Consider the following 17,087-nt stretch of genomic DNA (forward strand, 5'->3'; position numbering starts at 1 on the left):
TAAGGGCGACAGACGGATGTAATCGCAGGAAGAGTTTTACTGAAAGCACGTGAGCAAACCGATCCAAAATGGAGACGAAGGCCAAGTTGAAAAACAGGCAGTGGTGGAGTGAGGTACAGACAGGATATCAGAGGGAATACGATACTCACAGTCCAAAAACACAAACGGTCAAAACCAGAAAAGTAATACAGAATACAAGGCTTTTACAAAGTCTATGTGTTACTCAGAGTCCTTATATAAATGTCTGTGCTGTGATTGAGCTCTAATCAGGAACAGGTGCATAGGGATTAGTCCTAATGGTGCTGCACATGGATGTGAGAGATGAAACCAGACAGCTGTTTGATGTATGGAGTGTGATATTGAATGGTAACGCTACAGTAGTGCTGTAAAGTGAAAGTGCTGGCTCATTGCTGTCCCCCAGGCACCCAGCAGAGTCACACCATAATAAATGTGGTGGTGTTGTTTCTGGCGCATGGCATGTGGTGTCAAGAAAGGAATAAATACTAGTGCATCTCAAAAAATTAGAATACCATGAAAAAGTTCCTTTTTTTCATAATTTAATTCAAAAAGGTAAACTTTCATATACAGTGGGGCAAAAAAGTATTTAGTCAGCCACCAATTGTGCAAGTTCTCCCACTTGAAAAGATGAGAGAGGCCTATAATTTTCATCATAGGTACACTTCAACTATGAGAGACAGAATGGGGGGAAAGAATCCAGGAAATCACATCGTAGGATTTTTAATGAATTAATTGGTAAATTCCTCGGTAAAATAAGTATTTGGTCACCTACAAACAAGCAAGATTTCCGGCTCTCACAGACCTGTAACAACTTCTTTAAGAGGCTCCTCTGTCCTCCACTCGTTACCTGTATTAATGGCACCTGTTTGAACTCGTTATCAGTATAAAAGACACCTGTCCACAACCTCAAACAGTCACACTCCAAACTCCACTATGGCCAAGACCAAAGAGCTGTCAAAGGACACCAGAAACAAAATTGTAGACCTGCACCAGGCTGGGAAGACTGAATCTGCAATAGGTAAGCAGCTTGGTGTGAAGAAATCAACTGTGGGAGCAATTATTAGAAAATGGAAGACATACAAGACCACTGATAATCTCCCTCGATCTGGGGCTCCACGCAAGATCTCACCCCGTGGGGTCAAAATGATCACAAGAACGGTGAGCAAAAATCCCAGAACCACACGGGGGGACCTAGTGAATGACCTGCAGAGAGCTGGGACCAAAGTAACAAAGGCTACCATCAGTAACACACTACGCCACCAGGGCCTCAAATCCTGCAGTGCCAGACGTGTCCCCCTGCTTAAGCCAGTACATGTCCAGGCCCGTCTGAAGTTTGCTAGAGAGCATTTGGATGATCCAGAAGAGGATTGGGAGAATGTCATATGGTCAGATGAAACCAAAATAGAACTTTTTGGTAAAAACTCAACTTGTCATGTTTGGAGGAGAAAGAATGCTGAGTTGCATCCAAAGAACACCATACCTACTGTGAAGCATGGGGGTGGAAACATCATGCTTTGGGGCTGTTTTTCTGCAAAGGGACCAGGACGACTGATCCGTGTAAAGGAAAGAATGAATGGGGCCATGTATCGTGAGATTTTCAGTGAAAACCTCCTTCCATCAGCAAGGGCATTGAAGATGAAACATGGATGGGTCTTTCAGCATGACAATGATCCCAAACACACCGCCCGGGCAACGAAGGAGTGGCTTCGTAAGAAGCATTTCAAGGTCCTGGAGTGGCCTAGCCAGTCTCCAGATCTCAACCCCATAGAAAGTCCGTGTTGCCCAGCGACAGCCCCAAAACATCACTGCTCTAGAGGAGATCTGCATGGAGGAATGGGCCAAAATACCAGCAACAGTGTGTGAAAACCTTGTGAAGACTTACAGAAAATGTTTGACCTCTGTCATTGCCAACAAAGGGTATATAACAAAGTATTGAGATGAACTTTTGTTATTGACCAAATACTTATTTTCCACCATAATTTGCAAATAAATTATTTAAAAATCAGACAATGTGATTTTCTGGATTTTTTTTTTCTCATTTTGTCTCTCATAGTTGAAGTGTACCTATGATGAAAATTACAGGCCTCTCTCATCTTTTTAAGTGGGAGAACTTACACAATTGGTGCCTGACTAAATACTTTTTTGCCCCACTGTATTCTATGTTCATTACATGTAAAGTGAAATATTTAAAGCCTTTTTTGTTTTAATTTTGATGATTATGGCTTATAGCTCATGAAAATCAGAAATCCAGTATCTCAAATTATTAGAATATTCCCTAAGATCAATCAAAAAAAGGATTTACAATACAGAAATGTCCAACTTCTGAAAAGTATATTCATTTATACACGCAATACTTGGTTGGGGCTCCTTTACCATGAATTACTGTATCAATGCGGTGTGGCATGGAGGTGATCAGTCTGTGGCGCTGCTGAGGTGTTATTGAAGCCCAGGTTGCTGATAGTGGCCTTCAGCATATCTGTATTTTTGGGTCAGGTGTTTCTCATCTTCCTCTTGACAATACCCCATAGATTCTCTATGGGGTTCAGGTCAGGCAAGTTGGCTGGCCAATCAAACACAGTAATATCATGGTCAGCAAACCATTTGGTAGTAGTTTTGGCACTGTGGGTAGGTGCTAAGTCCTGCTGGAAAAGGAAATCAGCATCTCCAAAAAGCTCGTCAGCAGATGGAAGCATGAAGTGCTCTAAAATCTCCTGGTAGATGGCTGTGTTGACTTTGGACTTGATAAAATACAGTGGACCAACACCAGCAGATGACATGGCACCCCAAATCATCACAGACTGTGAAAACTTCACACTGGGCTTCAAACACCTTGGATTCTGTGCCTCTCCACTCTTCCTCCAGACTCTAGAACCGTGATTTCCAAATTAAATGCAAAATGTACTTTCATCTGAAAAGAGGACTTTGGACCACTGAGCAACAGTCCATTTCTTTCTCTACTTAGCCCAGATAAGACACTTCTGACATTGTCTCTGGCTCAGGAGTAGCTTGATATTAGGAATGAGAAAGTTGTATCCCCTTTCTTGAAGATGTCTGTTTGTGATGGGTCTTGATACACTGACACCAGCCTCAGTCCACTCCTTGTGAAGCTCTCCCAAGTCCTTGAATCAACTTTTCTTGACAATCCTCTCAAGACTGCGGCCATCCCTGTTGCTTGTGCACCTTTTCCAGCCACCCTTTTCAGCAATGACCTTTTGTGGCTTACCCTCCTTGTGGAGGGCATCAGTGATCGTCTTCTGGACAACAGTCAAGTCAGCAGTCTTCCCCATGATTGTGGTTGTGTGTACTGAACTAGACCGAGAGATACACTGTGTTCATACTGTTTTACTCAAACTCGAAATGAAATATTCTAATATTTTGAGATGTTTTTTATGTTTTTGTACTGTATGCCATACTGATTAAAATTAAAATAGAAAAATGCTTGAAACATTTTAGTTTATGTGTAATGAGTCTATAATATATAACATTTTCACTTTCTTAAATAACTGATGGAAAATATTGAACTTTTTCACAATATTCTAATTTTTTGAAATGCACTAGTATGTATCATAACTGCGATGTGTATCTCATTATTGGTCTCACTGTCACAAGGCAATGCAGTGATTTATTGAGGTGAAAAACACGACACAATTCGATGGTTCATTCATGGTGCTGTAATATTTTATTCAGGGAGATTTTGTGCCTTTGCAAATATTTTGCTCATAAACTCATCAGGGGCGGCACGGTGGTGTAGTGGTTAGCGCTGTCGCCTCACAGCAAGAAGGTCCTGGGTTCGTGCCCCGGGGCCGGCGAGGGCCTTTCTGTGCGGAGTTTGCATGTTCTCCCCGTGTCCGCGTGGGTTTCCTCCGGGTGCTCCGGTTTCCCCCACAGTCCAAAGACATGCAGGTTAGGTTAACTGGTGACTCTAAATTGAGCGTAGGTGTGAATGTGAGTGTGAATGGTTGTCTGTGTCTATGTGTCAGCCCTGTGATGACCTGGCGACTTGTCCAGAGTGTACCCCGCCTTTCGCCCGTAGTCAGCTGGGATAGGCTCCAGCTTGCCTGCGACCCTGTAGAACAGGATAAAGCGGCTAGAGATAATGAGATGAGATGAGATAAACTCATCAGGAGATCCACTTTTAGGCAGTGAGTAAATATCTACATTGGTGTGCTGTGGTGATTGTGAACAGATGTGTGCAATCAATAATCAGGAGGCTGTGAGGCTGTGAATTCTGAGAAATAGAGTCTTGAGAGCAAGCGGGGCAGATGTGACAGGTAGAAACAATATGTCAAATTCAAGTTTATTTTAATAGCGCTTTTAAAAATGGACATTGTCACAAAGCAGCTTTACAGAATATGACTTTAAACATGAGCTAATTTTATCCCTAATCTATCCCCAATGAGCAAACCTGTGGCAATGGTGTTGAGGAAAAACTCCCTCAGATGACATGAGGAAGAAACCTCGAGAGAAACCAGACTCAAGAGGGAACCCATCCTCATGTGGGTGATAACAGACGATGTGATTATAACATTTTTAACAGTTTTAACATGAAGTCTGTTTTGCTGAAGTTATAAACTCTTCATTGATGGAGAGTTTATATGAGCAGCAATAATAAAATATAAATCATTAAGAACCAACATGAGAGAAATAAGAATAAGAGTAAATAAGGATCATGTTGATCCTGGGATTGAGATGCTGGCCTCTTCTGCCCCTCGGACCTGCTTGATCCATCCTGGTGCCCTGTGTCTGGTCGGAGTTTTATCGCCCCACTCCTGTGAAGGACGGCCCCATGAGGACAGTTGAGGGTTATACCTGTTAAAACTGTTAATATTATAGTCAGGCTGTCTGTTGTTGCCCAAATGAGGATGGGTTCCCTTTTGAGTCTGGTTCCTCTCGAGGTTTCTTCCTCATGTCGTCTGAGGGAGTTTTTCCTTGCCACCGTCGCCACAGGCTTGCTCATTGGGGATAGATTAGGGATGAAATTAGCTCATGTTTTAAGTCGTTCAAATTCTGTAAAGCTGCTTTGCGACAATGTTTATTGTTAAAAGCGCTGTACAAATAAACTTGATTTGATTTGATTTGAGTAAATAAAAATGGAGGAAATCAAAAAACTAGAGTTTGTAAAAGAAAAGCATGAATAAAATAAAATTAAAACTAAAACAAGAATACAGTTTGCTTTTGCAAATTTGCTAATGCTTTTTAAAATTATATGCTATAATTACCTGTTTGATCTTAATTGGAAAATCATTGCATTTTAAGTGCAGAATGTTGACCAGTACTAGATCTTAGTAAACATATGGGAACATACAGCGCTTTAAAACTTTAAGATGAATCCTGAACAAAGCTAGGAGCCAATCCCAGTCAGTATTGGTGGAGCCAAAGTAGTCAGGATGGACATACTCTTGCATGTTGTCTCTTGTGTGTAACTGTTAGAACCCGAGCTACAGCCTGTCCATTAGCTTTTCTGGCAACCCAGTAAATAATTTGTTAAACATATCAGTCAGCGCTAGTTCTGAGTAATAAATCAGTACAGTGCAGAACATTACTCTGATAGTTTCTCATCATTTTTAGCATTTATACTTTCGAGCCTCTCACCTTTAGGAGTCAAATAAAGACAGAGCAGGTGGGGCGGGAAAAGGCCACAAACATGACAAACCAAACAGAGAGCACAGAGAAGACAGAAACTCTGAGTGCAAGACCACTTCCAGAGGCAGAGAGCGTGAAGGAGGGAAGTCCACACTGGAGCTGCCATCTTCCTCCTCCTTGAAGCAAAGCACAGAGAACTGGGGGAAGGAGGAGAGCAAAAACATGGCCAAAGTGGCCTTTAAAGAACCCAAGATCACCACAAGAGAGTCCAAAGGTGGAGCTGGAGGGCAGGTGGATTTACAAGCTGTGAACAAACGCCCTTCACCCACTATGGAGTCATCGAACCTGAGCACCAAAAAGCTGAAGCGGTTAGGCTGATCATAACCTTATAATCTATCAATAATCTTACATCATATTTCCATTATCACAAATGACAACCTGTTTACAGTTTTATATTATTTGTTAATGATCCTGTAATCTACTCATAATCTCATATTTGTCATAATCTGTGAATCTTTTATCTAAGTCTGTTCATAATCTTTTCTCAGAATCTAATTTTATAATCTATTCATGATATACTCGTCATCATACATAAGTTTTGATTTATATACAGTATGTCAATCTTTTCCATACCCTTAAATCATGACCAATTTATAATTATAGAGAATCTGATAATAAGTGTATAATCTATTTGTAATTTCATATTTATCATAATCTGTAAATAAAATACATTATAATCTACTTGAAATCTCATATTTTTATTTGTGTCTATCATAATCTGCTCATAATCCTGTTATAATACACACCTATCTTATAGCCATCATGCTGTAATCTAACATCAGTATTTTTTGGATTAAGCAGTCAGTATACAGGTACACTTACAGTATCTTGCAAAAGTATTCATCCCCCTTGGTGTTTCTCCTGTTTTGTCACATTACAAGCTGGAATTAAACTGGGTTTTTGGAGGGTTAGCACCATTTGATTTACACAACATGCCTACCACTTTAAATGTGCAAATTGTTTTTTTTTTTTTTTTTATTGTGACACAAACGATAAGTGTTGCCAGGCAAAACAAACCTCGCTCGGTAGCACTTTAAGAAGAAACCTTTATTTGTCACATGCACACTTCAAGCACAGTGAGTTTCATCCTCTGCATTTAACCCATCTGAAGCAGTGAACACACACACACACAGCAGTGGGCAGCCACACTACAGCGCCCAGGGAGCAGTCAGGGGTTCGGTACCTCGCTCAAGGGCACTTCAGCCCAGGGCCGCCCCATGTTAACCTAACTGCATGTCTTTGAACTGTGGGGGAAACTGGAGCACCCGGAGGAAACCCACGCAGACACAGGGAGAACATGCAAACTCCGCACAGAAAGGCCCTCGCCGGCCGCTGGGCTTGAACTCAGAACCTTCTTGCTGTGAGGCGACAGTGCTAACCACTACACCACTGTGCCGATGAATATGAAGGAAGATATCGCGGAAAAAAATAGGTACCCTATGGGTCCATGTGGCTGCTGCTTATAGATAAAATAGTTTTCTGATCCCATGTCCATACAGTGTGTGTGTGTATATATATCATATCATATATCATTATCTGTAGCCACTAGGGTTATGACTGAAAGTGTTTTCAAAATTTCTACTTTCCTGATGTTGCATTTGGTGAACTTTTACTCATATATTACTTTTTGAAGTTATTTTTATTGGGTCATGCAAAAACCTCCCGCACCCAACATCAGCTCACTTTTGATAAATACATGTATATTAAATAAATAAATCATGATTATTAAATAAATTCTTCAAAAGATGTGTAAAGTACTTTTATATAACAATAAATAATTTAATACTTTAACAATAAAAGTACTTTACACATCTTTCGATGAATTTATTTAATAATCATGATTTATTTATTTAATATACATGTATTTATCAAAAGTGAGCTGATGTTGGGTGCGGGAGGTTTTTGCATGACCCAATAAAAATAACTTCAAAAAAGTAATATATGAGTAAAAGTTCACCAAATGCAACATCAAGAAAGTAGAAATTTTGAAAAACACTTTCACAGTCATAACCCTAACCACCATGCTTCACTGTAGGAATGGTGTTCTCAGGGTGATGGGAAGTGTTGGGTTTGTGCCACACATGGACAGATACTCCCATCTCCGCTGTGGATCTTTGCAGCTCCTTCAGTGTTCTCTTTGGTGTCTTTGTTGCATCTCTGATTAATGCCCTCCTTGCCCGGTCTGTGAGTTTTGGTGGGCGGGGCCTTCTCTTGTCAGGTTTGTAGTGGTGCCATATTCTTTCCATTTTGCTATAATGGATTTAATGGTGCTCTGTGGGATATTCAAAGTTTGGGATATTTTTTATAATCCAACCCTGATCTATACTTCTCCACAACTTTGTCTCTGACCTGTTTGGAGGCTCTTTGGTTTTCATGTTGCTTGCTTAGTAGTGTTGCAGAGTCAGGGTCCTTCCAGAACAGGTTGATTTATACAGACGTCACATGACTGATCATGTGACACTTTGATTGCACACAGGTGGATCTTAATCAACTAATTATGTGACTTATGAAGTGAATTGGTTGGACCAGCTCTTATTTAGGGGTTTCATACGAAAGGGGGTGAATACTTATGCATTCTCCAGATTTCTGTTTTTTCACTTTAATTATTGTTTGTGTCACAATAAAATAACTAGTTGTACCTTTAAGTAGTCGGCATGTTGTGTAAATCAAATGGTGCGAACTCTCCAAACATGCATTTTAATTCCAGCTTGTAATGTGACAAAACAGGACAAACACCAAGGGGGATGAATACTTTTGCAAGACAATTATCTAGACAATTTTTTTTCATGTAATAGCTTAATCAATCATCCAACAGAAAAATATTAATACTATTAAATTTCCACTACGTTCTTAAAAACATTGTGATGATATGTATTTGCCCCTTAAGCTTGAAGGGATGTAAAGAAGAAAGCTCCATCACCGTCTTCTCCCAGATCTTCTCAACTACTGCTGCTCCTCCCTCCAGTAACCTGGAGAAAAAAGGGATGAAAGAAAAAAGCCATTCAGTAAAAATGAGAAATGAGAGTCTGGTAGGGAAGAGATGGACAATTTCAGACTCCAATTCAGATGATGAGACTTTGTCTAGATCTATGGTGAGGCAAGCTAATGACTATTCGCGGTGTTTGCTAGCTGTTTAAGCATTTAATTTGAAACTTGTATATGTAACATGATCATGAACTATGTTTCCCTGAAGCAGTCAGTCCAGTCCACTTCATCCAGTTCCTGCTCCTCTTCCAGCTCCGACTCTGAGTTTGAGTCCTTCCAGATGCAAAGACGAGGTATGAACTAAGAGAGACTAAATGGATCTAGGCCCTGATGTACTGTACTAAAGGTGTTTTTTTTTTTTTTTTTTTGTATCTGCAGTGTGATTTAGTGCAGGCTGAAATTCACTTAGCATGACCATTTCATCACCTTTGACTTGGAGAACATCGGGCTTGAGAACCTCCAACTTTCACAGCATGGGACTTTGAGAATATAGCACTTTAAAAAAGAAAATGTTGAGAATCTATTACTTTGAGAACATGTGTCCTGGAGAACCTAGTTTTTTGAGAACATGGGTATTTGAGCACCTAGGACTTTAAGAAAAAAAGACTTTGGGAACATTGGACCTTAACAACATGGGACTTTAAGAATATAGAGCTTTGAGAACAGGACTTTGAGTAGAGATGACTGAGAACCCTGGACTTCAAGTAGGGATAACATTGAAAACATGGGACTTTGGCAACCCAGGACTTTGAGAACATAAACTTTGAGAAGTGAGGAATTTTAGAACCTGAGATTGAGAATATAGGAGAGGTACAAGTGACCTTACGAACAGTTGACTCTTGGAACATTTTACCTTTGGAATCCAGGCTTTGAGAACAGGTGACTCTGGGAAGACAGGACTCAGGTTTGGAGTTTGAGTTCTTCAGAAGTGAGATTTAAAGGACATGGACTTGGTAGAGTCTATGATAATAGACTATGCGAGTGAGATTACTGAAAGTATGAGAATATTGTATGCAGGACCTTTGCACTCCATGGTGAACCATCTGCAATCAGAGCGCTCTGATGAGGACAGAATCCCTGAGGTGGAGGCAGCCATGAAAGCCACACCCACAATCCAGGACTCATGGTACACGCCACATGAACTCCTCAGCATTTACAGTCAATGCTGTTGCTTGTGTTTGTTTTGATTTTTATAAGATGAATTCTTCTTGCATTTGTTTCAAACTTATTGTACTTTGAACATATTGAACCTCCACTCACATATTGAACCTCCACTCACTGGTTTTATCACAGTTTACAATATTCTTTTGAGCCACAAGATGCTAAGAGTTTACATAGCATGAACCATAACGTCGTGTTATATTTGTGTAAGTCATTTATCAGTTTTTACTCGTGTTCTCCTCCAGCTTGTTCATGGACAGTGACAGTGATGATATTGAAGAGTCTCACCCACACAGCCAGGAGGTGCTGTCACCCATACCCAAACTCAATACAAAGGGCCTTAAGGTAAGTTATTCTTTCTGACAGATGCAGGAAGCGGTTAATACTGTCGCCTCACAGCAAGAAGTTTCTGGGTTCAAGCCCTGTAGCCAATAGAGATCTTGCAGTCACGTGACCGGAAAGTACACAGACGCCATCTTGTCGGTAAAAAACACAGCTGAATACTGCTGCACTCGTGTACAGAATGGATCAATTTCAACCAACGGACTACACGGCTCATTTTTCTAATGAACAGATAACTAGATATATGTCTAAAATAAACGACCTACAGATTCGTGACCCTTATGGCTTACCGGACGGAGTTTTCACAACTGTGTCAGTGGATATTGAACTGCCAGCGGAATACCCAGACGTGTATAATTACCTCATCAACTTTCCCTCGCTGTTCAGTGGTGAAGCACTGCATGCTTATAAATCTCTGGACAGTTATCTTTACAGAAATTCAGGATTTGTCAGCCGCGGCATCTTGTAAACAAGAAAATAATCCTCATTGGACAGTAAGTCACTTAAGTATTGAGTACTAATACTATTTATATCAGTATCTAGTATAGCACTGACCAGCCGATTATAGAATAGAATAGAATAAGGTAATTCCAGCTGTAATTCCAAATCGTCTGTCTTGTTTACCATGGATCTGGCGTTGGAGAGGTAGAGGCTTAGCAGTGGAGATTTGAGTGGCTGTTTCCTGAGCTTAGTCAACAGGCCGGCTCTGTAGCCTCGCTTTTGCTTCCTCTCGTCTCCTTCGCCTGCCAGACCCGATAACAATCCACGGAGACCCTGCTGATCTCGCTATCTCGTCCGGAATGTTGTGCATGCGATGGAAATCGCTACAAATCGTCATTTTCTGCTGGAAACCAATGTCCAGTAAGTCCATACGGTTGTAGTGGATATTGAAGTCCAGTACAGACGAACAACATGCAAAAATACACACAAAAAACATAAAAAACGTGCACAGGTAGGGAGAGCTTGTAGCCGCAGCCATTGTAGTAGAATTGTATATAGTAGGGTTTTCCAGAAGAAAAGGTAGAAGTAGAAGGCGGAAATATGGCGTTTGACCGACAAGATGGCGTTTGTTACAATCTGGATCGGCTGTGACGTCACATGCAAGATCTCTATGGGTGGCTTTTTTGTGTGGAGTTTGCATGTTCTCCCAAAGACATGCGGTTAGGTTAACTGCATACTCTAAATTGCCCATAGGTGTGAATGTGTGTGCGAATGGTTGGTTGTCTGGGAGCCCAGCCACCATTTGGTGTCAGTTCCAAGCCTGGAAAATGGGAGGGTTGCAGCAGGAAGGGCATCTGGCATAAAACCATGCTCCAATTAATATGATGTGTGTCCACATGGCAGCAACCCTACACACATAACTGGGACAAGCTGGGAAAAGAAGAAGAATTCTTTCTGACAGACCCAGAGGCCATACCTCTTTCACCGGGTCTGACAGAGTTCCTGTGTTTGTTTGTTTGTTTGTTTGTTTGTTTGTTTGTTTGTTTGTAGATGTTGAAGAAGAACCCAGATTCCTGTGAAAGAGAAAAGGTTCTTAAGGGGGACAAGGTAAGAAGGGTAAATAATTAAATTAATAAAATAAATGAAGGACATGTTTCAGTAACTGCAACCATGACTGTGTGGTGTGCCACTGCGATTTTTGTCCTGTAAGTCTTACACAGAGGAGCTGGTGGACCTCCATCGCAGACTGATGGCTTTGAGAGAGAGGAACGTCTTACAACAGGTCAGAAACCAGCGCTTTATCTCTAATTTTTTTCCAGATGAGATTTTTTTTAAGTCTGAATATATTCTGTTCCACTGACCCAGGTCTTCTCTGTAAACTGTACAATTATAAAAGTCATTAATGTTATTTATTTAAATTACCTAGCTGAGGAATTTTGAGTCAGTAATTCAGTGACTTAATGACTTAAAGACTGACTGAGTGACTAACAGATCACTCACTTATTGACTGACTAATGGCTGCCTCTCTGCCTGATCCACTGACAGACAGACTCACTCATTTACAGACTAATTCACTATTACCCTGTCCACACTAGGGATTTTGTACCGATACGATACTACTTTCGTACCGCAACACCTGTCCACACTAGCAACTATACCGGTACTGTAGCGGTATAACTGTATCGGTACGAAACCCACAAATGTATGGATTTCGTACCGGTACAGTATCGGTACTGTAGCGCTTCGCTGTAGTGTGGACAGATGAAGCGGCTCTGTATCGATACAAATATAATGCGCATACACAAAGTCACACACCTCAATCGATGTCTTCGCTGAATAAAATAGTGAAGAACGGAGATTCGTTTTCTTTGTTTCTTTCTCAACTGCCTCGCGCGTTTTATACGATTCGACTGAATAAACGACCACCAGAAATACAGACTGTACATTGACAACAAAAAGCACACACACGTTTCATCCGCCATATTCTCGGAAGGAAGTTACTCGGTAACCACGGAAACATTTCGCGCACGCGCATTTCAGCTATCGTGAAAGAAAACCGCAAACATTTCTCGCGAGTGTGGACAGATGCACTAAACTGTACCGGTATACTTTGTATCGATACAGTTATACCACTATCGTACCGGTATATATGTAAACACAGCTTAAGTTATTTAGTGACTAACAAACTCGCTTGCTTCCTAAGGGACTAACTGATTAACCAACAACTCCAAATCAGAAAAAGTTGGGACGGTATGGAAAATGCAAATAAAACAAAGAAAGCAGTGACTTCTAAGTGTACTTTGACTTATATGTCATTGCAGACAGAATGAACCTAAGATATTTCATGTTTTGTTGGTCAACTTCATTTCATTTGTTAATATACATCCATTCCTGAGTTTCAGACCTGCAACACGTTCCAAAAAATGTTGGGACGGGGCAATTTAGGGCAAGTAATGAGGTAAAACAGTTAAATAATGATGTGATTTGAAACAGGTGATGTCAACACATGATTGTAATCATGATTTGGTACAAAATCAGCATCCAGGAAAGGCTGAATCTTTGAAGAGTAAAGCTGGTCTGAGGCTCTCCAGTTTGTCAACAAATATCAGATGGTGTATAACATCATTAAACGATTCAAGGAGTCTGGAGGAATTTTGGCGCATAAAGGGCAAGGGCGCAAGCCTAATCTGAACACCTGTGATCTCAGACGGCACTGCATAAAGAACCGTCATTCATCTGTAGCTGGTTCTGCACACATTACAAAGGCATGGCTGTGGAAGAAGAGGGTGTGTCCCCTTTGTCCCCAGTAGAGAATGTGTGGTGAACTTTGAAACAAAAATTATGACGATGACCCTGTAATGTTGTATACCTTAAGACCTGTTTGCAGGAAGAATGGGAAAAAATAACACCTGAAACACTTCATCACTTGGTGTCTTCAGTCCCTAAACATCTTTTAAGTGTTGTGAGAAGGAATGGGAACATTATAAAGTGGTACATACTTTACTGTGCCACTTTTTAAAAAAAAATGTGTTGCAAGAATCAAAATTGAAATGTGTTTATTTTGAAAAAATAATAAAATTCATGAGGTAGAACATTAATTAATGTGCTGTTGTAATGTTTTGAGTGCAATACAGGTCAAAGATTATTTACAAATCATTGTTTTCAGATTTAAAGCTAAACGGCCTTTCGGTTTCATAAAATCGCTGAAATTTAGTTCCGTCTGAAACGTGGTGATTGTGATATATGTTTATTTCTGTAATATCTCATACAATATCAGGCCATTCTGTGGCTGGGAAGTTATTTAATTTGAGGGGATTAAAGCAAATAATGTGAATGAAATCGCTCACTTTGCGCAGTCAAGCAGACAGAGGAAGTCCGTGTGTGCATGCGCAGGTTTACCTTCTTCTTTTGGGTTTTACAGCAGCTGGCATCCACAGTGTTGCGTTACTGCCATCTACAGGTTTCCCTTTGAGCGTGCACTGACAGTTCCATCATTCTGTAGCTAAACGAACAGCTGATCACACCGAGGTGCTCGCTGAGCACCCATATTTATTAGTTTGGTCCTGCGTTTCTTTTCCTTCATATATAACATAATGTCTTTTTTTCTCACTTTCCGTTACTGTAGTCGGTCTTTCACGTTTCATTCGCACACTCACGTCCTCCATTTTTCTCTCTTGTTTCAAATTTGTATCCCACAATGCCTTGTGCGAACGGGGAAAGCCCACCGCAGGATGCATGACGTAGTATCTTGAATTGGATCATGATGAAGCAGGAAAAAATAGCGGAGAATTTAGGGCCACAAGGTCTTAAATTTATTAATTGTTCCATTTAAAAGAAAAAAAAACTAATAAAATTGGAAGTCTGTGATTTGAATTCAGTAGCTTTCAGTCTCATCTCATCTCATTATCTCTAGCCGCTTTATCCTTCTACAGGGTCACAGGCAAGCTGGCGCCTATCCCGGCTGACTACGGGCAAAAGGCAGGGTACACCCTGGACAAGTCGCCAGGTCATCGCAGGGCTGACACATAGACACAGACAACCATTCACACTCACATTCACACCTACGGTCAATTTAGAGTCACCAGTTAACCTAACCTGCATGTCTTTGGACTGTGGGGGAAACCTGAGCACCCGGAAGAAACCCACGCGGACACGGGGAGCACATGCAAACTCCACACAGAAAGGCCCTCGCCGGCCCCGGGGCTCGAACCCAGGACCTTCTTGCTGTGAGGCGACAGCGCTAACCACTACACCACCGTGCCGCCCCAGCTTTCAGTCCATTAAACAAAAATAATTGGGTGTCAGTGAAAATTATTTTTATGACGTACATTATTATTATTATTATTATTATTATTACCCATTTTGGTTTCGCAGACTGAATGACTCACTAACTAATTTAGCGATTACCTTACTGATTGATTCACTAACTCAGTTTAGATTTCACTCACTGATTGACTGACTGATTCACTGAAATTCTAACTAAGCGGCTCAGTGACTCACTCCTGGACCAGTTGACCTACTGACTGACTCACTGACACTACTAAACACCAGTCATTTTAAAGGCTTACTTTATCCATCCATCCATCCATCCATCCATCCATCCATTATCTATAAACACTTATCCTGTGCAGGGTCGCAGGCAAGCTGGAGCCTATCCCAGCTGACTATCAGTGCGTTTACATGCACATCCAAATCGAGCTACTGTCGGTAATAGAGCTAAGGGTCCCAGCAGGGCTGCCAGAGAAATCCAATCCTACATGCACACAAGGAAATCAAGCTACTGTGTGAGGTACATTGTGCACCCGAGCCACAGGTGGCACTACACGCCCCATCGTGTTGGTACACTTCCGGTTGTCGTCATGAAGAAGAGCTATTCAAGAGTATAAACAAAGTTATCAGTTCCGTGTTCACAAGAAGAACGACGACGAGGACAGCAACATCGATATATATATATATATATATATATATATATATATATATATATATATATATTCTCAACTCCTTAAGCTGAATGAGCATGAACTCTATCTCCTCATTGCTCCAGAAGTGCATGTTTCTACTACTGTTGTCATGCCGACCGAGGCTGTTGTGTTTCCCGCTTGTGGTCTCGTCACTCGTCACTTCCAGTGCTGAAGTAAGTAGCTCGACTACGTAGCTCGATAGGGTTTACATGCACTAAGTAGCTCGGCTACAATCACATAATCTAGGTCGCGTAGCTCGATTATGAGAAATCCAGTTCGGTTTGATTTCAGCCGAGCTAAGGTGTTTCCATGGCATTTAGAACTTCGATTTCAGTCGAGCTACGGCAGAAATTCGATTTTCTCTATGTGCATGTAAACACACTGTATGTGTGAGAGGCGGGGTACACCCTGGACAAGTCGCCAGGTCATCACAGGGCTGACACATAGACACAGACAACCATTCACACTCACATTCACACCTACGGTCAATTTAGAGTCACCAGTTAACCTAACCTGCATGTCTTTGGACTGTGGGGGAAACCGGAGCACCCGGAGGAAACCCACGCGGACAGCATGCACACTCCACACAGAAAGGCCCCAGTCGGTCACTGGGCTTGAACCCAGAACCTTCTTTCTGTGAGGCGACAGTGCTAACCACTACACCACCGTGCCGCCCAGCTTACTTTGTATTTATTTGAAATAAGCTGGACATCATCTCTCGACAAACTGACCCAAGCATATGAAATACAATTTATGTCCCAGATTTATCCCTAATTTAGTCATGGCCAATTCCCACCCACATGACAGCTACCAAAGCAAAGATTATCACATGCTTCCTCCGAGGTGTGTGATGCCAGCTGACCAGATATTCTTGAACTGCTCTTCATGCATCATCAGTGGCAGCATAACACACTCAGAGGAAAGTGTTATCTGCCCACCTCCGCTCACAGATGTCCATGATTGGCTAGCGTCAGTGTAATGAACAGGGGAGAGAGTGTACGCCACCCCTCCTTCCCTGAGAGCCCAATTTTGCTTGGTTGAAATATCTTTTGTTTTTAATATTGTGGCTTCTTCACCCAAAAACATAGTTAACATTTCTTTGTTTGTGTTTTAGATAGTAAACCTTATTGAAAAGACGGGACACTTCAACGTCACCAAAACCACGTTTGACTTCGACCTTTTCTCCTTGGATGAATCCACAGTGCGTAGACTACAGAGCTACCTGCAGACCAGAAGGACATGACAAAGGAAATTCCTTGTCTGTGAATTGCATGTGAATTCCAGTGCTTTGGAATGAAAAAAAAACATGCTTCCAACTACACTGCACTGTCATCTTGTAATGCAAGTGGCCACTTGTACAGATAACATTCCACATAAACAGATTTATAAAGTGTGTAATTTTATTTATAAAGTGTGTGAGCTTAACATTTTATGGAACGAGTCTCCAATGTCTTTGTAACAAACTGTAACATTTTCCCTGATGTGAGTGGAGTACAGAAGCACGTTTATTTAAAGGAGATATACAGAACCATGGCC

The 17,087-nt window shown here is 41.2% G+C and overlaps 1 protein-coding gene across 1 annotated transcript; it reads left to right on the top strand.

The window, feature by feature from the left end:
• Nucleotides 1–296: 296 nt before the first annotated feature.
• On the top strand, nucleotides 297–17,087 carry LOC132901256 (protein ENL-like). The gene is made up of 9 exons (XM_060943576.1): nucleotides 297–314; nucleotides 5,617–5,969; nucleotides 8,549–8,753; nucleotides 8,855–8,939; nucleotides 9,664–9,772; nucleotides 10,053–10,152; nucleotides 11,641–11,697; nucleotides 11,801–11,872; nucleotides 16,666–17,087. Exons 1-9 carry the CDS (start codon nucleotides 297–299, stop codon nucleotides 16,792–16,794), a joined length of 1,128 nt encoding a protein of 375 aa, XP_060799559.1. The 3' UTR covers nucleotides 16,795–17,087.

This window comes from Neoarius graeffei, chromosome 17 (genome assembly GCF_027579695.1).
Source record: "Neoarius graeffei isolate fNeoGra1 chromosome 17, fNeoGra1.pri, whole genome shotgun sequence".
Taxonomy (NCBI): Eukaryota; Metazoa; Chordata; class Actinopteri; order Siluriformes; family Ariidae; genus Neoarius; species Neoarius graeffei.